Here is a 22,770-nt window from a genome sequence, read left to right on the forward strand (position 1 = left end):
ATGCAACACCCAAAGGGAAGATGGGATTGCACAATAAACTAAAAATGTCTTAGGCAAATAAGGAAATCTTTACCCCGAGGAACTGGCACCGCAAAGGTATGAATTATACAACAAAGGACCGGGAATGCAGAACAAATGTAGGCTAGGTCTGGTCGACTATAAAATGGAATTCATTGAGGAAGTGGTGAGGTAGCAGATGTGTGGGACCTACTCAGGAAAATAAGGGCTTAGCACTTTTTTGGCCAGTCTTGTGTCTAAGGTAGACAGCTTAAGCCAACCAGCCTAATTTTTTTTTTTCAACTGTGGAGAACTCCAGTAGCCTTAAATAAATGATCTATAAATTCAGAACTGAGGCTGCAACAGTCTCACTCACCCTGGGTAAATGCATCTTAATAAACCTAAAAAGAGCTATGTGATCTTAAATGATCTTCAGGGATAGTGATGACATGTTTAATCCGATTTTCCCTCTCTAGTTGTTCAAGGAAGGTAGAAAATGCAAGCGTTGGCTGCTTCTCAGCCCTTGGAGACCAGTAGCAAGAGCTCATACCTTAATGCACAGAAAGGATACAGAGACCCATGTTAAAGTATAATAGAATTTGTGTTACGAGTAACTGGATTCTTTTTCAAACACAGCAGGATGTCCAGTCTTCCATTTATTAAGAATCTGGAGATGTACCATTTTATGGCGTATCTCATTTCCTCAGGCTTTCAGTTCAGTGGAGTTGGGGTAGTGGTGGAGGAAGACAGGCATGTTTTTTAAGACTACTGGAGCTTTGGAATGGAGAGATGCTCACAAGATTTTAGCACTCTGAACCCAAAGCTCTCGAGCATTTTTAACTCAATAAATTTTAGGGAAAAAAAGCTGTCCTTACATGATTTCCCACCATGGATCTTCCTGAGGAAGTTATGATGTACTTAAGAAATGTCAACCTACTCTATCCCTCCTGCTTTCGATAAGTCCCTGTCATCTTTAACACAGACATCATATCAGTTTCTTCTTCCTGATGAATATTTGTGGATTTTCAAGTTTTTTTTTAATAAATAATTCCACATAAATACTCATATTGCTCATTTGCTAGCAGTATTTGTTTTCTTATTAGGTTTCTTTTACATGTTGAGATGCTTCATGGTCTGGGCACTATGTAGACAAGTTTCCTAGCTTCAATTCAAGTGGTAATTTAAGATACAAGTGTGTACTAAGATACAAATTAAGATACAAGTGTGTACTAAGAAGGAAGTAATATCGGGTGATAGATAAAGGAGTGTGTGAGTGTGTGTGTGTGTGTGTGTGTGTGTGTGTGTGTGTGTGTGTGTGTTATAAAGTACTAGATAGAAAGTTTGAAGTAATAGCATGTGAAAAAAAAGTACCTGATGGTGGAAAGTAGTCAAAGAATGTCTGGGGAGAAGACATTTCCAGGAAGAAGAGAAAAGAAGGTTCTAGAGAAGATGTGTATATGGTACATAGACGAACACATTGCGAAGATGGGGAGGGCCAAATGAGCCAGAATGAGAGTTTTTATTCTATGTGCACCAGGAAGTAACTATAATACACGCTTGAGCAGAGAGATTGAATTTCAAGCTGCTTGTCGGGTACCTCAAGTAAATGCTTGGAGTAGGGGCTGTAGATGTAGAAATGAGACCATTTACAAGGCCACTAGATTAATTCCTGCAGGAGATAACAATAGCTTGGACTAACACTGGGACAGTGTGGGTGTGGTGGTATTTATTTGGGAGGTGAATATCTAGGTTTTAGGTAAGAAGTAAAAGAAGACGTTGGAAACCGTAACAGCTAACTTCTTGTGGCACTTTTCCTTCTCGATGCTTTATATGGTAACTCATCGAACCAAAAGAACATTTATAAAAATGAGGTATGAGGAGGGTGACTGGCCCCAGCTTCCCCAAATAACGAACAGCTGAGTTGATATTCAAACCCAGGTATCAGACTCATGTGTGTATTCCTCCCCCTGGGCGCCAGGATCCAACATCAATATATAATCCCAGGAGAGAGACAGAGAGGATCCGAATGGACCAATTGATAGGATTTAAACAACAACAACAAAACCCCACAGTATATAGGGGAACATGCAAAATAGAAATCACCGTCTTTAATGTATTATTTGAGAATTTCCTACATGCGTATAATGTTTTGGTGAAATCCAAATTTGCCTGTTGGAGATAGAACACTTTTATACAGTGTGTAAAAGATTTCCTTGGAAAGTCTGACATCTTTGCTCGGCGGGCATTCAAACTTTTCAGGTCGCTGCCACACACCTGAGGGCTCCAGTTTCTTTTAGTACCTTTGAAGAGCTAGCAGGTCAGGTGCGGCTCTACCCGGTGGGGACAAGTCAGCCCTGCACGAGGGACGAAGGACTGGTTTTCCATGCCCTGTAGCTTCCCCACAGCAGGGGGCGCTGCAGTAGTGTTCATTGTGGTCCACGGGAGGCAGCCACCAGTCCAGTAGTAAGAGAGGGGACCAGGCAGGAAGGAGGGGTGGCAGACAGCCCTCGGACCTCTTTGGTCTTGCAGCTTTAGTACGCAGGGCTCTTTCTGCCCAGACCATTCTTCTACACCGTATTTCATCATGTTGGATGCCTTCCATCCAGTCTTGCATCCGGGCGGAAAGGAAAAGGGCATTAGCTTTCTCCTTTGCTGGATGTAAGGATGGCGCTGTAGAGGGTTGCACTAGCGTGGGGGGTGGGGTGGGGGGTCCTCTCGTCTATGTTCTCAGAGTCAGCCTGACAGTCCTGATCCACGAAAGACACCCCAGCCCCCTCAATCTCTGAACAGCCCATGTGTGCGCATTTCTTACCTTCTAGCCTCTCCCCTTTCATTTTCCTGGATCGCTTTTCATAATCTCACCGCGGGACACGTGTCTCCCCATTGACATTAATGTCGACGGTGGTGGTGGCGTGGCCTCAGAGTGGAACTCTGCTTCCTAAACACTCCCCCCCGACACACACACCAACCCCCAGCTCTTCAACAGGCCCTCCCATTCCAATTCAGCTCACGCACCGTGCACGCGGGCAATAGATCTTTAGTGGCAACCGAGGCTGCCAGCGCTCGCCAAACCTGTTCTACCTCTCAAGTGTCCCCAGAAGTCTCTCCAGCTGACCAGATCTTTGCCTGACAGCTCTTGGCACCGCGCGCTTGGCTAGCGATCTAGTGGGTGCCAGGCGCCTCCAGGCACCACCGGCCCAAGCCATCGACTCCTCCTGTCGCCTTTCTCCTCCATTTCCCCTGCCCAGACCAGAGCGCACTCTAGCTATCGTTTTGGGCAATCTTCCAAAAGTCGTCCTTGTCCCGGGGGGCTTTCCAGAGGGCGGGGGAAAAAAAACAAAACGAAGGTGAAAGAAGAGGAAGAAGGGAGCGGGGCTGGAGGAGGAGGAGGCTGGAGCAGCGGGGAGAGTGGGCGGAGCCTCCCGCCAGTGGGGGTGACGAGGAGGAGCCTGCGGGGAGGATCTGGGTGGAGAAAGGGGCCGGGCTAGCTCGGGCTGGAGGGCTGGCCACGCAGGCGCGTGGGGCCGCGGCGAGAACCCCACGCGGGAGCTTTTGGAGTCCCCAGTCGCCGCTTCTCACTTCACTGGAGAGGGGGCCCGGGGAGGGAACCAATAAAGAGTGAATGTGCTGCAGCCGCGGTGGCGGCCGAGTTGGTGTGAACGACCCCGGGAGTCGTGCGTGCGCCCGCCCGGGAGGCGGCGAGGAGAGGCGGTTCGCCTCGTCCCTCCCACCCGCCCCTTTTCTCTCGATCTCTCTCTGCTTTCCTCCCGCTGGTCCCAGATCCCGGCTCCGTCCGGTCCCTACGCCTCCCTCCTCCCCGACCACTCACTCTCCCCCCCCCCCCCCCCATCTCTCACTCTGCTACCTCCTCAGTCCTCCACCTAGGGCGTCCCAAAGTGCCATGGGTTAGGGTGGGGACCGCGAGCCGCGCGAAAGGACTAGCCCCGATTCTCCGCCGGGGGGCGTGAAGCCGGATCGCCGCTTGCCTCTCCCGGGTGTCGGGCATGGGGAGCGCGGTGTGAGCCCGTAACCCCCCCGGGAGCACTCACTCCAGGAGCAGCGGAGCCAGGCGACCCGAGGAGCCGGCGGAGAGGAACCGGGGATCGGAAGAAGGAGCAGAGAAGGGAGGGCGAGGAGGCGGGCGGGGAAGCCAGGCAAAAGTGCAACCAGGAGGAGAAGGCGGCGGAAGGTGGGGATTGATGCTTCTGTTTTTTGTTGCCGCTGCTGCGCTCGCGCTGGGAGCCAAGCCGGAGGGAAGGCGGTGGAGAGATGATTGCAGAGTTGGTGAGCAGCGCTCTGGGGCTCGCCTTGTATCTCAACACTCTGAGTGCGGATTTCTGCTACGATGACAGGTAAGTGGGCGAGAGGAAAGGGGCAATGGCTGCGGCGCCAGGGGAGTGGGTGGGTGGGTGGGGTGGGGGCTCTGGAACTGCCCGCTGTCAGGCTGAACCTGGGGACACAGGTTATCAGCACCTGAAGGTTTAGGCGACGTGGAAACCATAACTCCTAAAGCAAACAGCCGGGACGCCAGCGCACTGGGCGGGCCAAGCGAGTTTCCGCTCCTACTTTGCAGCAGGTTCTTGCTTGCTTCTTGCCGGTTGGTAGACGCTTAAGTTATTTAGCGGAAATCCCGGCAATTTGGAAAACTGTTTAATGAACCTACATTAAAAAAAAAAACAAACAACAGTCCTAGGTATACTTGGTGCAAAAAAGCATATTAAGCGATTTTACATGTGGACTTGGAAGGAAGTCGCTCCTCACCCCTTAGTAGATCTTCTCCGTGTCGTTTCCTTTTATTGATAGGACACTTATTTCCCGAAGTTAAATGCACGTTTGACAGTTGCCAAAATAGTAGAAAGAGCGCGCGTACTCTGCATCAACTTTCTGTTTGGCGTGTATCGTAGTAAACTTTGAGCTGACATCATTGCTCACCCATGATGGGGCAGTCCTTTATAAAAAAAAAAAAAAAAAAAAAAAAAAACATGGGCTTTCAGTTCTGCTGGGAGTGTTGCGCTAGACATTAGTGATATTTCCGATGCTAATTAGGGAAGAAGACGTCCCTGGAGACTGAAGTTGTCTTCTGTATTTGGGTTTGTTTGGGTGGCTAATGAGACCCGGACTGTATGTTGTCAAAGAAACTGCCTTGGTTCCTGGAAATCTCACCCTTGTGCTGGTGTCTCTACCTATTTTTAAACTGTTGTTAGTGTTTAGAAACTGATGAAAAGCTCCAATAGCCATTAGGGGAAAAAAATTCCAATTTGTGCCTTTTCCGGTGACTTAATCTGATTACAATTAAAACAGATGCATAATTAAAATATATTAGGGAGAACAGCATGCCTGGCTAAACTTATTAACCGTCCTGGGGTGTTTCATGCTCCATTGAAATTAAACCATCCAAAAAGTGAACACAGATTTACTTTGACAGCCTTTCAGCAGCCTCTCTGGGCTTAGGGGACTGAATGGATCTCGCCCCCCCCCCTTCCCCGGGTTAGGGCGAGGCAGTGAGTGAACTTGGACAAAGTGGTTGACAACAGGGACAGTGAGGAGGCAAGGCTGCATGCACTCTTCTGTCCATCAGCCAGATTCTGTAGTCTGATGTGTCCACTCTCCTGCTAAGAGTGTTTTCCTGGATGTATATCTTAAATCAGGGGATGTTAGTCCACACCCTCATTGCCTGCTGTGGGAATTCTCCGATAATGCTTGCAGAACTATCCCACACACCCCTGATGGGCTTAATGTTGTGCCCAGCAGAGGGTAGCTGACAGAAAGTCTCTGGCAAACTTTCACTCAACTTTTAAAACAGCGTCCTGACCTCAGCAGTTGACCTCAGTTGCTCTAAGGAATGGGTTGTGAGGGAAGGGGAGCTGTGCTCTTCGCCTTTCTTCCTCTGGGTTCCTGTGATGATGCACCTGCTATTTTAAGAGCACCGGCAGAGAAAGCTTTTGTTCCTTTAAAATTAATCAGTTTTAATTTTCACTAATATGAGTGCAGGGATGAAATCAGGGCAGTGACTGGCTCTTTTGGACTGAGCTGGGGCAGCAAGTACTGTAACCAAGAGTAAGGAGCTTCTGAAGAATGAAAACACTGAAAAACTCTCACATCATAGAATGTCATGATGAACCACGAATTCCTCTCGAATACTCTTCATCACCGCTGTCCAGTTCTTAAAAGAGGATGTACAAAGAGAGGCCACCCTCTTTAAAAAAATGGAGACTAAAACTTACGTAACTGTGCGTGTACATGTTTCTGTGGGTCTACCACTCACCCTGAAGTGTTTGGACTTTGTGGGTCTGGGAGATGGCTGTGCCTGTGATGATAAATGAGTTGTCCTTGATGGCTGGAATTTCTCAGAAGCTCCTCATCTGCTACAGGTCACATTGAGTGTTAGAATCCACGTCTTCTGTTTTCTGTCTGTAGAGGTGGATTTAATGTTCGAATTGTCCCATATTATGGATAGCATGTTCAATAGGATATTTAGACATAAAGCTATAGAATGTTGAGGGCCTAAAGTATGAATTATGCTTTGCTATGCAGTAAAAAGTAGTTTCTGTTGATTTCTCACAAAACTTCATAGGCAACCACGTGCTCTTAAAAACTGTGAAATCTTCAGAGTAGCAAACTACCTATGTTTCATAGAAACCGTAAGGTGCGTGTTTATGCAGCACTGGCCTGATTTGTCATGTGCACAGCATGTGGAGGTGATTCATTGCCAAGGTGCACTGTAAACTCTGGCTTTGCGAATACACTTTTCTGTGTAAGTACTGTAACTCACTGGTGTGTGAAGAGTGAAGTGAGCAGGGAGCCAAGTGGAAACTGTCGGATGAGGACATGATGTTTGTTTCCACTGTTCCATTTCAGATGGCAAAGATTCACATTTAAAACATTGTTTACATTACGTCTGTGCATCGTGATGCCCCCCCAGGAACTTCTGTGAAATACGGTTCTGGAACAGAGGAGGCTGGAAGTAGAGAGAGCCATAGACAAGGAGAAAGATGGATCTTGGGCACGGCTTGCTTAACTAAATGAGAACCTTGCAGTGTAGCCTGAAGACTCTGGCCTTTAGGGGGGGCTTGTTATTGCTGTAGTGTGAACATTATCACTGTGCTACCTCTCAGAGTTACCATTTATTTTAAATATAATGATCAAATTTATTCAATAAACTTTATATGTATATATATATATATATACATATATATGTAATTACTTTTTATGTCTTATGTAGCTTGTTGGAAGTTGAGTGGAAACCTGAAACTTTGTTAAAGCAAAAATCATTCCCTGTGGTAAAAACTTAATGTCTTGCAAGTAAACTTAAGAATTGGAAGTGAACAGTGCAAGGGCAGAATTCACAGTATCTGATGAGAAAATATACCTGCTCCCAGCTTTATTCTCCCTTCTCTGATCGTGAGTATAGTGTAATGACTCCATTGTCTCTCCAGTAGGCTGGCCCAAGTTTAAGCTCCATTGGCCTGCGACTCCTTGATGGATCCTCTTAAAAACGTTCTGGAGAAACTTGACGCTTACGAGAGAGCAGAATACAAACAGGCACCTTTTGTGACCCCAAACTCTTTGCTCCCTTATGTGCTTGTTGAAGGTGGCCTTATATCATTCGTTACACATTGTCCCCGTTAAAATACTGCCACAAGTGCCTCAGAGGTCACACTGAGAAGAGTGAGCTTGATGCAATGGGAAGGAGTCTGATTTGATTGTACATGTATCATTTAGTGGGTGGCATACCCTTTTATGATATAGAAAGGGGAATAAGAATACAGCTTTTTAATCATCACTTGAGTAAAATACCATTACTTTGGAGAAAACAAACAAGACAACTAGAGATTTTGATATTGGAACATGTATGTGTCACTTGCTGGTTCATATCCCTTGATAGGTGTTTTGCATTCTCTCTCTCTCTCTTTCTTGTGTGTGTATGTGTGTGTGTGTGTGTGTGTGTGTGTGTGCGCGCGCGTGCTGGGCATATATGTGGAGACCGGAAGTTGATGTCAGCTATCTTCTTCCCTGTTCTTTCTCTACACTATATTTTGAGGCAGGGTCTCTCATTGAACCTGAAGTTGACTGAGTCCCCTCAGGCCAGCTAGCTATCTTGCCTTGGGGGTCCCCTGCCTCCACTTCTCCAGGGTATGACCAGCATGGCCACACATGTTTGGTTTTAGCGTGCGCTCTGGGGATATGAACTCGGGTCCTTGTGCTTGTGTGGCAAATGCTTTATCCGCTGAGCCATTGCCACAGCCTCCACAATTTTCTTAGGTCCAGGGTGGTCCTTAACATTACTTACGAATCTCTTAGTTATTTTATTGCTTTAAAAAGCAACCTCTCCTTTCTTTTTCTCCTTTTGCTTCCACCCACCTGTGAGACCTCAGGGTCTTGCTTTGTAGTAGCTCAGGCTGGTCTTGAACTCCTGATCTACCTGCCTCAGCCTCCTGAGTGCTTGTATCGCAAGCGCGTGCCACTACATCCGGCTGTCATCTAACAAGGACTCTAATAACACATTCCTTGTATGGTTTTTCGTATGGACTATAAACATAAAACACCAGTGAACAGCCAGGGGGTGGTGGCACACACCTTAATCCCAGCACTTGGGAGGCAGAGACAGGGGGATCTCTGTGAGTTTGAGGCCAGCCTAGTATACAAAGCGAGTTCCAGGACCGCCAGGACTGTTACACTGAAAGGGTCGAAACAAAACAAAACAGTGCAGAATTTTGTGTGTAATGATTTTGATTGACAGTATTCGAATGAAGGAAACCATTTGTTGCTGTCCAGTGCACTAAAAGCACGTGTTCAAGACGCCTGTGAGGAGCAGCTGTTTATCATAGGCTGAGCATGTTAGCTCTCAAATAGACATCTTCATAATGGGGGGAGAAGGCAGGTTAACAGTTTTTCAGAAGCCTGCCTTTACACCTGCCAGTATTCAGGTATTCCTTCCGTTTGATTTTTAAGGCTGTTGTCAGTGTGGTCTTTGATATGGTGTGACAAGAATCCTTGGGGAGATGACCGATCACTCCGTTAACTTCTCTCTAAAGAATTATTTCAGCAGATTGGCTTTGGATCGGTCTGAAGTGATTATGTTTTCAATTCCAGTGTGTTTAACCTCTGAAGTCATAACTGAGATTGATGAGGCGGTGTGTATGTATGCCTTTATTCCCAGAACTGGAGAGGCAGTGGCAGGAATGTTTCTGTGAGTTCCAGGCCGGCCTAGTCTACACAAGAGTTCTAGATTAGCCTGGGCTACATAGGGAGAATCTATCTCAAAACAGAGCATAATGGTTCTTGTGTTGAAAATGCCATAGTGAAACCCATCGTTTTGTGCGTTAACAAAATAAAGGTATGCATCTGACAGAAACAATGAACGAGCGAAATTTTTGCTTTGTATAAAACACAGGTTTTTCTCATCAGGTCATTATTACCAGAAATCAAACACAAGAATATTGTTTTACCTTTTATTTTCCCTTCCTAGCATAATTATAATATTGATAAAATGCAGTTGGAAACAACTTTAGTTTATGAACTATTTTATATAACATTTAATTTTCTTGCTAAGCTTTGATTGTTTCATCAGATTTATTTGGCAGTGGCTCATTTTGTTCTTGTGAACAAGTGCATTTCTTCTTGGCAAATTAAAATTACAACTAGATGAAGCCAGTGTTGGATCGCTTCGCTTCACCTCTGCTGAGCATGTCACATGGTGTTTATCATAGCAGCTGACCCCAATACAAGCACTCAGAGGACATACCCAAATGCCAAAGGGGAAATTGCTTGGCAGCCATCTGTCTCTCAGGTTTCTTTCATGCACACACATAAACGTGCATGTACATACACTGGCACAGACATGATTATTAATTTACATCGTCGATTCCAAGAGCTGTTGTCTTTTATCTGTAGTTAGTTTTTCAGAGTGAATGTGCCTCTGCTGTAACACTGAATTCTCTGCTGCTATGCTTTTGAAATGGTACAGCCTTTGGATTCCAGCATGTGTTAGGAGCACGCTTATTCTAATGTCTGTGGCTGCCCAGTGCACTAAATACACTTATTCAAGGCCCAGATGTTTATACCCTAGGCCAAGAGGGCATTATTTCTAAAACACACACCTTCATCATATTAGGAGAGGACACCATTTACCCTTAGTACATTCTCAAAAACCCCTGGCTGACAAAGCCTATCTCCCTATAACTGAATTGTTTGTATGTGAACTACTTTGAATGGAATTATCATTCCTGCTTAAAATTTTCTGAGATTCTTTCATAGGTAACTTTACATATCCACTTTAGTAGATCTTCCAAAGAGACAAGTATTGAAGCCTTGAAGAAAAGGACACATGGGTAATGGAGTGTAAAGATCTCTCCTCTCTGAATAGTGGTGCTTGTTTAGAAGTTTAGCTATCACACTAAATAAATAAATCAATAAATAACAGGGAATGACACCATCAGGATTGCTTACCCAATAAAGACGTCATATTTTGGCTCAGTACAGGTGTAGTTAGGTCCAATGCTGGTTGGCCACTTTGAAGATTTGATTTGCGCGTGCGTCTAGGCATAGACTGTGACATTCAGTGAGTTACTGGTTGGTTACACATCTGTCTAGACAGCAGCTGCCTTTATTTGAGGTAGATATACAAAGCATCTACAACAGCTGCTCATCTTAGTAAACCTGCCATCGCTTGGGCAGGTAAAGCTCTTTGAATTCAGGAGGTCTATGGACATGTGGATAGGTTGCCCTTTAATGGATAGAATTTAACTAAAATTTACTTCTTTCTAGACATTTAATGCTATATTAATATTTATTTTCATTGTAATAGTATTAATTTACTTACTTATTTGTTTTGAGACAGTGTCCTGCTTTATAGGATGTCCTCAAAAACGTGTGGTCCTGCTAACTCAGGTTCTTGTGTGCTGATAGTGCCGGCCACTGTGCCCAGCTAAATTTTACACTGTGCCCAGCAAAATTTTTAACAAGCCCTGTATTGCTGATGAAACCCAGGGAGCTAGCTGTATGGAACTTTTTGTGTTAACTAGATTTACCTCATCCTGTCATGGGGCTGACAGACTTTTGCCTCAGAGAGTTTAAGTGTCTTTCCTAGGCTATTAACATCATTAAGAGAGGCCGCTGTAATATTCACACTGATCACTGTTCCTCCTGTCTCCTGGCTAGCTTTCCAGTCACTTCTGTGTTCTGTGGTGCATACTCAAAGTTTCTAGAATAAAAAGCCTAAATGTTCATCTTAGCCTTTGGTGGTTTTTTTTGTTTTTGTTTTTAGACACTTTAGGATTACTTCTTAATGTTTACCACTACGATTATTTTTGTTGTTTTCTTATTTACAAACAAATGGGAAGCAAGGAAATCTTGTAGGTGTAGTATGAATAAGACAGGACATTGAGACAGTTTGTGCAATTCAACTATTAAGTCACTGCCATGTTTTCAGAGAAACTTGCTTTATTTAAGAAAATTTTATAGCTAGGCAGTGTTGCGCACACCTTTAATCCCAGGACTTGGGAGGCAGAGGCAGGTGGATCTCTGGAGTTTGAGACCAGCCTGGTTAGGACAGTCAGGGTTACACAGAGAAACCCTGTCTCGAAAAATCAAAAACAAACAAAGAACAACAACAACAAAAAATGCAAACAACAAAAAAGGAGTATTTTATAAATGTAATTTATTTGCACAGCCAGAAGTTGTTACATCGAAGATGAGATGTCCAGAAAATTAGTCTGTGACAGAGACAGGCACCGAAACGTCTAACTTTGGCTTTAGCTCCCATTTCATTGTGGAATTAGATCCGATCATATGTGTGTTTACTTTTTTGATGGCTGCACAGGTGCCAAGTTACTCGAGGACAGAGCTGCTTAGCGCTCGGCAGAGGAAATACTTTTGAACTATAATTTGCCGTCAGCTTTTGTCTGTTGATTCCTCTGCAAGGCCACCTCGTGGTATCAGTGTGAGACAGGGTGTGAGGCGTGGCATGGACTGTTGTCACAGTCAAGGCTAAATTCAGGATTCGTCAAATGAAACACATCGTCCTACCTATAGACGAGTACCCTTGTGTTAGGTGTGGTGGCCAGTTGAATTATTTTTGTGAGATCTCTGCTTTTGATGATTAATCTCCATTTCTGTGAAAATTGTTACAACACATTCTAGCAATTATTCTTTAGAAGCATCAAGTTGAAAAATGGGATCAATATGGTCTTGTCCTACATCACTTTCTGTTGCTGCCAGAAAACGTTCTGACCAAAAGCAGCTTGAGAGGAAACGGTTTACTTGGCTTATACTTCCATGTCACAATCCATCATTGAAGAAGTCAGGCCAGGATCTCAAGGCAGGAGCCTGGAGACGGAAGTTATACAAAAGCGATGGAGGAGTGCTGCTTACTGGCTTGCTCTTCATGCCTTGCTTAACCTGCCTTCTTATAGCACCCAGGACCACCAGCCAATGGGTGGTACCCTCTACTGGTGGTGGGCGATCCCACATCAATTTTTAATCAAGAAAATGCCCTCATAGACAGTCATTTTCTCCACAGAAGTTCCCTTTTCTCACATAATTCTAGCTTGTGGTGAGTTGACGAGAACGTGATCAGCGTAGTGTTCAATCTTGGTTTAATCAGTTAGGAGACGTTGGAAATATTTCTTTGAAGGGGAGCAGAGGGATGGTTCAGTGCATAAAAGCACTTGGCACCCAAGCCTGAGGACCTAAATTTCAATCTCCAGAACCACATAAAAACCAGATGCATAACATGAGTGTCTGCAGTCCTTTAGAGGACCACTTCTCTGAGGGGGTGGGAGACAGAGCTGGCAACATCCGCACAAGTTTTCAGGCTAGCGCGTGTAACAGAAAAATAACGAAGAGACCTTTTTCAAACAAGGTGGAAGGCAGGGACTGACATGCGAGGGAGGGAGGTTGTGACTTGTAAATGTGTGCTATGGGCCACACGGTTCACACTCATACACGTATAGATGTACGTACACACACACACACACACACACACACACACACGATGGAGGTTTGAAACTCCAAAGTTCAGAAATTGTGATGCTAAAGGTACTTTCCTCTTAATTGTGATTCCAGTGGTAATTTCTGCAGAAGTAGGTAAGTTTGACTGCTCAAGGTAGGGATTCTCTCTTGGTGTCACTTATGAGTGTTTTAACTTCAAAGGATATGTTATTTGCTGAGGAGCGGCCAATGGGGCGCAATACTGGCTCTTGACATTTTGAACAGTGTTAAATGATGGGACTGTAGTATTTCAAATAGCCTTGTTTCAACATTGTTTGAAAATCCACTGGGGAGCGTGGCGGTCCATAGAGCCCTGCATACTTGAAATTCTTTAGGTATTAATTTTAAATGCAGTTCACAAGTTTATTTCTTACATCTTCTTTTTTTTTTTCTTTAACGATGAGTAAGGCAAGGGAGATTACAGCTGTGTCTTCAGCAATGTTTTCTTTTTGCATTTGCTCCTAAGTATTTTATAAAGAAGCTGAAGGGATTAAAAAAAAAAAGAAAGAAAGGAACCACAGCTCTGGTTTTGTTTTTCCTCTATCATGATATATGTTTCCGTAAAGGACATTGTTGTAAAGCATGTTGTTACCACGATTATAAATGTAGTGCCGGGGAGAGGGGCAGATACAGGAAGAGACTTTGAGAAAAGTCAGCATCTTGCTTTTGTTAATTTCCAATTTGTTCCACGGTGAAAGCATGCCTACTCGGCTTTCTCTGCTGTCAGTGGCAGCTCCTGAATTAAATACACAGTCAGTAGTTACAGGCTTTGGGGAGGGCTCCTCCGGTGGAACAAGGGCACTGCTGAGGGCAGTGCATGTGGAAGTGACTGCCCTTGCAAATGGTGCCCTCTGCAGGGGGTGCCTTAGGTGGTGGCCATGGAGATTCCTCTCTCGGGCTTCTCTCAATCTGGAGAGGTCATTGTCATTAGAGAGCCATCTGGGAGAAGGACTTCTTCAGGTAGTGCTGGCGGTGACTGCTGCAGGAGCCAGTAGTGGCTCCTTTGGGACATTTCTCATTGTTCTGTAAACTGCTTTTTGGCTACTTGTATCTTTCTGTCTTCAGGCTTCCAGACATAAATACGGAGACTATCTCTTTCGATTGCAAAAGGTATCTGAAGGCAAAATACCTGGGTCCCAATATCTTTTCAAATCTCTTTCTCTTGGCACTGGGTGCTCCTTCTTACCCCCCTGATAATTACCTACAGGACCGCTCTCCCAAAGCTTTAAAAGAGAGCTCATTTTGACAAAGCAGGCCTCTAACGGCAAAAATTTTCAACTCCACATTTGCAGGAGAAAAGTTCTCAAATGATGAAGAAGTTTAATCAGGCAAAAAGACATTTTTATTTGCAGAAATAGGCCCTTTAGGGGGAGGCGATTATTTATAGCTGATGTGAAAAACTGGTATACCTGAATTTATTCGGTAAACTGCGTTTAAAAGGGGAAGGTGTTCCTGTTACTCGATTGGAAGAAAAACAATGGCACTGAATTGTTGCTGAATTTTTATTAAAGAAATAAAGATTTATATACATTTTAATCCATTCTTTAAGGTGTGTGTGTGTGTGTGTGTGTGTGTGTGTGTGTGTATTTAATGGAAGTATCTGAATTTGAGATTTGACACCATGTGCTAAAATTTACTTTCCTGTGTTTGAGAATTTTTTTTTCTATAAAAAAAATCATAGTCTTTATAGATTTTGTTTTATGTTGAAGTTGAAATGTCATTGTTTAACAATGTCGTATGTGTCATTGATGAAAATAATGCCAACGACTTCTAGGAGCCAATTTTGGGTGGCCCCCTTTAAATGTGCTTGGGCTGTGATGTGGAAAATACCTGTGGCAGGTAAGTAGGTTTTGGACCCAGCTCTGTTTGGCAGCTTGCTTCTCTGAATTTATGGAGGCAATTGCCTGTGTTGTACTTGTTGCTTTCTGAGTCTCCTATGTAGCCCAGTCAGGCATCCAACTTAAAATCCTCCTGTCTCAGATGCCCCAGTGCTGTGAATAACAGGCATGAGTCATTATCCCCAGCTTGGCAATTCACTTAAGAAGAAAAAAAAAACCCTCTTTAAGTCAGCAAAAATCTTCAGTTTCTTGTAATTAGATGGATCTCTCTTTGCCTCTCCTATGGGGACACTGAGATGGGCGTTTGCTGCATTTCTTTCTATGTGTATACGTTTCTTGACCAGCATTTCCTAAAGGTCAGTCCACCTGGAGTCCCTTGTCCCTTGACATTGTTACAGTATAGACTCTGCTTGAGAGGACCTGGGACTCTGCATCTCTTTGGCCTCAGTAGAAGCAGGTATTATAGGTGCTCTGGGACCCACGTTGGGTAATAAGCTTTTTTTTTTTTTTTTTTTTAAAAATCTCATTTAAATACGATTACAGGTGAGGTCTGTGTCCTTTATAGATGTTTAGGAAAGTTGCCTGAATTCCTGGGTGGAAAGGAGCTGAGGCTAGGTATCCCTTATGTCTGTAAGAGCTTAGCCAATTGGTTTAATTATGTTCTGCTTCCTTCCTGCTTGTTTGTTCCATCAAGAAAGTTCCAATCTGATGATATGAGTTTGAGTTACTCTTCGAAATTTGAAAAGGAAGAGCCGGGTGAAGCTTAGGAGATGGCCCCCATCAACACGTCTGTTATCAGACACATACAAAAACATCTTCTTTGTAACGTCACTCCAGATTCAGATAGCAAATTCTGATTTTGAAAGGTGCACATGGTTGCCTTGATGTAGTAGATCTGGTCCTGATGTTGCTCTGTGAGGCCAGGGACTCTAAACATTAAAGTTTTGAGGCAAGCAAGAGCTTTGTTGGCAACAATGGGGCAAACTAGAATCATGGGGTTTCACTCCTAAAAACAAACCTTCTTTCTTAGGAGTTGTACATAGAGGATTCTATAGGGATTTGGAGAGGGCTGTTCTCAGTGTGGGACAGATGTGTGTGTGTGGACATAGGTTTGTGGGAGGCTCGTTTTCTGATGCCTAGGCTACTGCTGTGTCTGAAAGGCATCAAATGCTGTCAGTTCTGGAATACCAAAGGAAGGAAAAGTCAAGAAGAACTGAGCTCATACTGTCTAGACAGGGAAGGAGGGCAAAGGTAACTATCTCTAGAGAACCGCCCTCACCATTCAGAAGTGTTCATCTGAGCTGTCATATACACCAAAACTAGTGGGAGACTGTGGTGGTTTGAATGTCATTGGCACCCATAATCTCATAGGGAGTGGCACTATTAGCAGGTGTGACTTTGTTGGAGTGGGCATGGCTTTGGTGGAGGAGGTGTGTCACTGGGCGGGCGGGCTTGGGTTTTCCTATGCTGAGGATACCACTCAGTGTTTCAGTTGACTTCCTGTTCCCTACAAGCTAAGATTAGCCAGCACCACGTCTGCCTGCAGGCCACCATTCTCCCCGTCATGATGATAATGGACTGAACCTCTGAAATGGTAAAGGAGTCACCCAAATTAAATGTTTCCTTTATAAGAGTTGCTGTGGTCATGATGTCTCTTCATAGCAATAGAAACCAATACAGAGACTAATAATGCCCAGCATCATGTCACCAATATCTGCCTTTTGTATGCAGATAAAGCAAGTGAGGCTGGAGGGTTAATGTCAATATCCCCTCAGTTCCATGGAGGGGCTCAATGACTTGAAGAGGTCTTGACGCCCAAATTGTGTCTCTGGAGCCAAAATGCATTTGAGGAAATGTCGCTTTCACTGCATGACAACTTTATAGACTTTATGAGTGCATCGAGATACACAGGCAGGCAGCTGAGAGTATGAAAAGTAGACCTTTGTTAGTGATAGTCAGGCATTAGATAATGAAGTGATGTGAGGTAGAGACAGGGCTCAGTGGTGTGGGCCTTGTGTGGTGTGTACCCTGCAAATAAAATAAATGAATTGGGACTTGGGTTTAAATTATAATTTAAATTATATTTGATTTGGTTCACTTTAGCTTTCAAGCATCTTAAAAGATTTTTGAGTGGGTCAAATAGAATCTTTTAAAGGAACCCTATCCTCAAACGAGTTAGATTTTCCTTTTAGTTTCATCTTATTATATAGTCTTATGCAGTATTGGGAACAAATATCGGATCAAGAAAAAAAAAACAAGATGCGAGTTTTAGATTTTTCAAGCACCACTCTGCCACTTAAGTACTTGAGCTCCTCAGCTCTCATGAACTCAGTACTTTAATTGGTCAGGAAGTGAAAATAATAACTGTTCACATAGAGTGGGGATCAGATGAAGTAGCCTGAGGAATGTTCTCTGTGGTTTTTAAAGACTGCATCATTATGTACTTAGAGGGAGCGTGTGTTGAAGCCGGGGTTGGGATGACTCAGTTGATCACTGTCCGGGGTATATCTTGTTCTCTTCTTTCTGAGAACACAGCTGTGTCTTTACTTGCAGTGGCTGAGGTTTTCACTTGAGTCCTACAGTTGTGCTCTTGCTGTCCTAGCTTTAAAGACTTGTCCTCTGTGCTCTCGAATCCCACTCCTTGTCTGTCCGCTCTTGAGACCTGAGTCCTCAGGATCTCCACATCAGCAGTGCTTACAACTTCTTTTTTCCTTGTGGTTTTTATTGTTTGTTTATTAATTTGTTTAAATTTAAAAAAAACTCATTTATTTTATATCCCTACCACAGTTTCCCCTCCCTCCTCACCTGCCAGCATCACCCCCGCCCCTCTACCCCACCCCCCTCCTTTTCTCCTCCATTTCTATTCAGAAAAGGGCAAGCCTCCCATGGATATCAACAAAACATTTCATTTCCAGTTGCAGTAAGACTAAACACCTCTCCATGTATTAAGGCTGGGCAAGGCAACCCAGTATGAGGAATAGTATCCCAAAAGCCAGCAAAGAGTCGGAGACAGTCCCTGTTCCTGCTGTTAGGAGTCCCACAAGAGGACCAAGCTACACAATGGTCACATATATGCAGAGGACCTAGGTAGGTCCAATGCAGACTCCCTGATTGTTAGTTCAGTCTCTGTGAGGCCCTATGAGCCCAGGCTAGTTGAGTCTGTGGGTTTTCTTGATCACAAGAAAAGGTGTCCTTGACGCTTCTGGCTCCTTCAATCTTTCCTCCCTCTTTTCAGCCAGATTCCCTGAGTTGGGCCTAATGTTGGGCTGTGGGTCTCTGCATCTGTTTCCATAAGCAACTTCTTTTTCTTTTTTCTGGCTTGTCACGTGTTTCTGGTCTCTACGAAGGAAGGATTATTTTGAATAGACACCTGGGCACTCTATGTAATTCTTTGCTTCTGGAGGGTAAAGTGATTTCGTTATAGTGCCTTAGATAGAAAGAGTCTTTCACATTTCGGTCCTTCTTGTCAGGAATGAGTGTCCCTGGGCACTAATGGACTTCTCCTTGATTGACATCCCTTTTATTTTTTGGAGTCCATGTATGAGTGCAGCGCTTCTGGTGGGCTGGGGAGGAACAAAGCTGTGTGGTTTGTGTGTCAAGTACGCTGACATTTTCTGCACTGACGTGGTTGTGTTCCTCAACTGTCTGGAGAATTCCACGTGCGTGTGTTGAACACATGTGCTGGATGGCACCATGTCATAAAAAAAAGCCAGGAAGTATATCGTTAGCATCTATGAAGTATGTTCCTCAGTCAGAGCTCCTCAAGCTTGGGACAGAGGAGTAAAGTCCTTAAAGATCCGTGGGCCCAGAAAATCTAAAGTTCTGACCCCCGAACTGTTATTGCTCACAGTTGTAAATTCGGTGGTGTGACAAAACTTCTGGTTCTGTGTGATAACAGTCATAGCTGCCCCATGGAGTTCCGGGTGGATTTTAGTGAGCTATATTATGTAAAGAGCCTCGTGCAAGTCACAGCTTGTGAGCTTACTTAGGAAATATCTCTGCCGATGAAAATTATTCATTAATTACATTGTTGATAGTTTAAAGACACTGTATAAGAGTACCTTAGGGAACTGTGGATTTAGAGATTCTTATGTAAAGTCAGTATATAGTCAGTTGGGGTGTACAGCCATTATTCCAGCACTTAGGAAGTTGGAGAAGGAAGACTGGGAATTCAAAGCCAGCCTGTGTTACACAGCAAGAAAACTTCAAACTCAAACTTATTTCTAGTTGATATTTAACTTAGTATTTCTGGTAGACATACAGTAATTGATAAAGTCCAATGAAACATAATATATAATATTTAAAATTTTTCTTTATAAAATATTTTCTAAAGACTTATTTCATTCTTATTTATTTGTGTATGAGTGTGTGTATTTGAGTGTGGGTGTCCATGGAGCAGAGGCCAGAGGCATGGATACCCCTGGGGGTGGAGTTATAGGCAGCTGTGGTCTGGTTGAAGTGGTTTCTAGGAACAGGACTCAGGTTCTCTTCAAGACCACTGTATTCCTTAACCAGTGAGGCGTCTGTGTAAGCTCTTGAAATTTAATTTTTGTACTTGCTCTTAAATGTGGTGAAGTGATGTAGAAGTGACACCGTTAGAGAGGCTCGTATCCGTTTATGCATGCACATATCTGCAGATGTGGCCAATATGTGGTTTGTGGTGAATAATTAAAAGTCAATGTGAAATCACTAGACACCTTTCATGCTCTTTAACACGACTGGCTTTCTCTTCAGTTAGATAGTATGATCTGTAAGAACTTATAGAGAACTGTGATTGATCTCTTTGGCATCTTACAGGAATGTTGATGCTCTGTGATGTATAGTTGACATAATGAAATAATGAATATACAGACTTGTTTATAGTTTTCTTGGAAAATATGATGATCAAAGGGCTGACCCATGGCCCAATCATAGTTTTCTCTCCCCTTTGGCTTTCAGTGAGCAGCACTGAATATAAAGCTTTGTCTCGACCCCCGTCAGTTACTGGGGTCCACATGAACAAGGGGAGTCAAGACCATGATGAGGAAATCTACAGAGACAACTGAACCAAGCTCAAAGGAACCCACGAACTTTAGACTGACAGCCGTGGAACCTGCATGGGACTGGACTGGACCCTCTGCATACGGGAGACAGTTGTGTAGCTGGGTCTGAGGGGCCCCTGGCAGTGTGATCAGGATCTATCCCTGGTGCATGAGCCAGCTTTCTGCATCCTATTACCTCTGATCAGACACCTTGCTCACCCCTGATAAAGTGGGAGGGGCTTGGTCCTGCCTCAACTCAATGTACCAGGCTTAGCTGTCCCCCCATGGGAGAACTTACCCTGTTGGAGGAGGGGATGAGGGGTGTATGGGTGGGTGGGGGAGCAGGAGGAGAAATGAGAGGGGGATTTGTGGTTGGTATGTAAAATGAATAATAATAATAATAATAATAATAATAAAGCTTTGTCTGCCACTTGCCACACTTTCATTAATTTTCACCTTCATCGAGAGCTACAAGTCTCATGAATTTGTTTGAAAATAGTTTCTGCATCTAACAATATTGATCTTGTCCCCAATTAAAACGCACCCTGTATATGTTTATTTTAACATTTTACTAAAAATGCCCTTTTGAAAGACAGTATATTACTGCCAAACACGAACACTTCTTACTTTTTTCTCCCATTCCTACTTAACTCGTCCTCAGAAAAAGACATCCCTCCCAAGTTCAGGAAACTAGGTATGTTGAAGTGACAAGATGACTCTGCCATATTGGTGTGGCTTTCATTCAGTGGCCTCCATCTGAGCTTGAAATTAAGTCACATTTTGGCATAATGGTTTTGAGTTCACTTGTCTAAGAAATACATGGGTAATTCCTTTGAGGCATTTAATATTTTGAGTTAAAATCTTGACCTTAATGCACATATATAGTGATAAATAAGTCACTTTGTTTTTTATTTCATTTTTAATTAAAGTTACATTTCTTTCTCTCACTCTCTTCCCATTCTCCTTACCTCCGTCTGTTTGTGTGGTGTGCATTTGTGTGTGTCTGTGTGTGTCTCTGTGGGCACGCCTGGATGATGCTACATGTGTGGAAGTCAGAGGACTGTTTGTAGGTATTGGTTCTCTCCACCTTGTGGTTCCAGGGATTGGACTCAGGTCTTTGGGCATGGCAGCAAGTGCCCCCACCCACTGAGTAATCTTTCGAGCTCTAAATAGGCGATTTCATACAACAGTCCACATCAGCAGTAGATGCTTTACTTCTGTCGTAATCTCATTCACATTTTGGGTGTTACGTTATTCTCTGTTGGAATGTTTGCTTTGTTCCTGTTGATAACTAAATTGTAACAGCAAGTGGCAAGCTTCTAGAAATGAGAGCCGTTTGGATTCTTGTTGGCTAGCAGCCTAGTTCTCTCGAGCGCACATCTGTTCTTTGGAACATTTTAAGAACATTCAGGTGAAAATTTATCTAGGATTTTAATAAGCCAGATTCTAACGGTTTAAAAATTAGTCGTACTGTTGGTAAGTTATGAAAGCCAAACATCAGTGGTTTGTAAAATGACTCTCAATTCTGTGGAATTAGTTTAAATTGATCCATCAAACCAGCAATTCAGGACCTTAGTAAACATGCTCCTACAGTTAATTTTGAGAACTAAACAAAGAACGATGGTTGGATTTCTCTAGGACTTGAGTAGGATGGGAAGGAGGGTGGTTATTTACAGTGAAGGGAGGTCCAGAATGGCATCCCCACAAGTGAGCTTTGGCAGAATGGAGTGTAGTGGTTTGTGGACCTGCCTGCCACTTTCTTGCTCAGGATACCCTGCTTGTAGTTTATGATACAGAAGAGGGATGCTTCTGGGCAATTGCGGTGAACTTTTTCTTTGTAGAGGGAAAGGAAAAGATAGGTAGTGTGATGAAAAGCGGGGAGGGTTGATACCTTCGTGAATTGGAACCAGACGGTAAATAAGCATCTTGAACTGAAATCAAGATTCTTTGTTAGCATGGAAATCCGCTGAATTCAACTGTTTGTGGAGTCACCTCTTTGGTGTGTTATAAAAGAGCTCTGAAGTATTTTTAGCACATGCTGGATTGTTGGATAGTATAGAAAAATGATACTGTGTGTTTTCTCTCTTTCCCTGTGTATGCTATATTATGTTTCAATTCAAACAAAGTAGCAGGTTTCCTGATGGCATTTTCATACATGTTAACTTGGTTGATCCACCCTGTTCCCACCTTTCTCTAGTCTCCTTTGTTCTGTTCCAGTCCCCTCTTTTGCCCCCTAGTACTCTCCTTTCATATTGCATATTTCTATTGTCGCCCATCCCTTGACCCCCCCTTTTTTTTAAGAAAAAAATTACTCAATTTGATTTTATGTGTATGTATGACTGCCTGCGTATATGTATGTGTGCCATGTGCATGCCTGGTGCCTGAAGTCCGTGTTACCTGGAAATGGAGTTACAGGTTGTTGTGAGCCTCCCTGTGGATGCTGGGAACTAAACCTGGATCCTTTGCAAGAACAGCAGCAGTTCTTACCTGTTAACAGCTTTGTCTCAGATCCCCACCCTGCTTCCTTAAAGGCTTGATTTTCTTTCTCATGGACCCCTTTCCGGTTGCCAGATCTCTGCCCATGCTTGATTATTGTTTTAAAGGCTAGCATCATGAATATTCTTTTGTTCACCCTTGTTTATTTGGAAATTGAGTTCTGGGAATGAATTAGTTAATTTCATGTATGAGGGAGGGAAGTTTACTTCTCAACTAGTAGTCCAAGACTAAACTGAATGTTAACTCAGATAGTTTGCTCACACACAGCAAATCTTGGATGGTATTTAAAAGTTAAAAATATTTTTAATAACGCAATCTTAACTTTATATTTTTATTTCTATTTTTCTGTTAGTATTTATTAAAAAAACTGGTTGAAACTCTTTGAAAGTAGGTATTAGAATTGAATAAATACTTTGCATGCAGCTTAC

General features: G+C 43.5%; 1 protein-coding gene across 2 annotated transcripts in view; it reads left to right on the plus strand.

Annotated features, from left to right (window-relative positions):
- Positions 1 to 3,691: 3,691 nt before the first annotated feature.
- Positions 3,692 to 22,770, plus strand: part of Tmtc2 (transmembrane O-mannosyltransferase targeting cadherins 2) — a 419,027-nt gene continuing 399,948 nt past the window's right edge. For both annotated transcript variants that reach the window (XM_028883517.2, XM_037196785.1), the window contains exon 1: positions 3,692 to 4,349. In XM_028883517.2, coding sequence (XP_028739350.1) covers positions 4,267 to 4,349 — 83 coding nt within the window. In that variant the 5' untranslated portion in view covers positions 3,692 to 4,266. The remainder of the gene's footprint in view (positions 4,350 to 22,770) is intronic.

This window comes from Peromyscus leucopus, chromosome 18, assembly GCF_004664715.2.
Source record: "Peromyscus leucopus breed LL Stock chromosome 18, UCI_PerLeu_2.1, whole genome shotgun sequence".
Taxonomy (NCBI): domain Eukaryota; kingdom Metazoa; phylum Chordata; class Mammalia; order Rodentia; family Cricetidae; genus Peromyscus; species Peromyscus leucopus.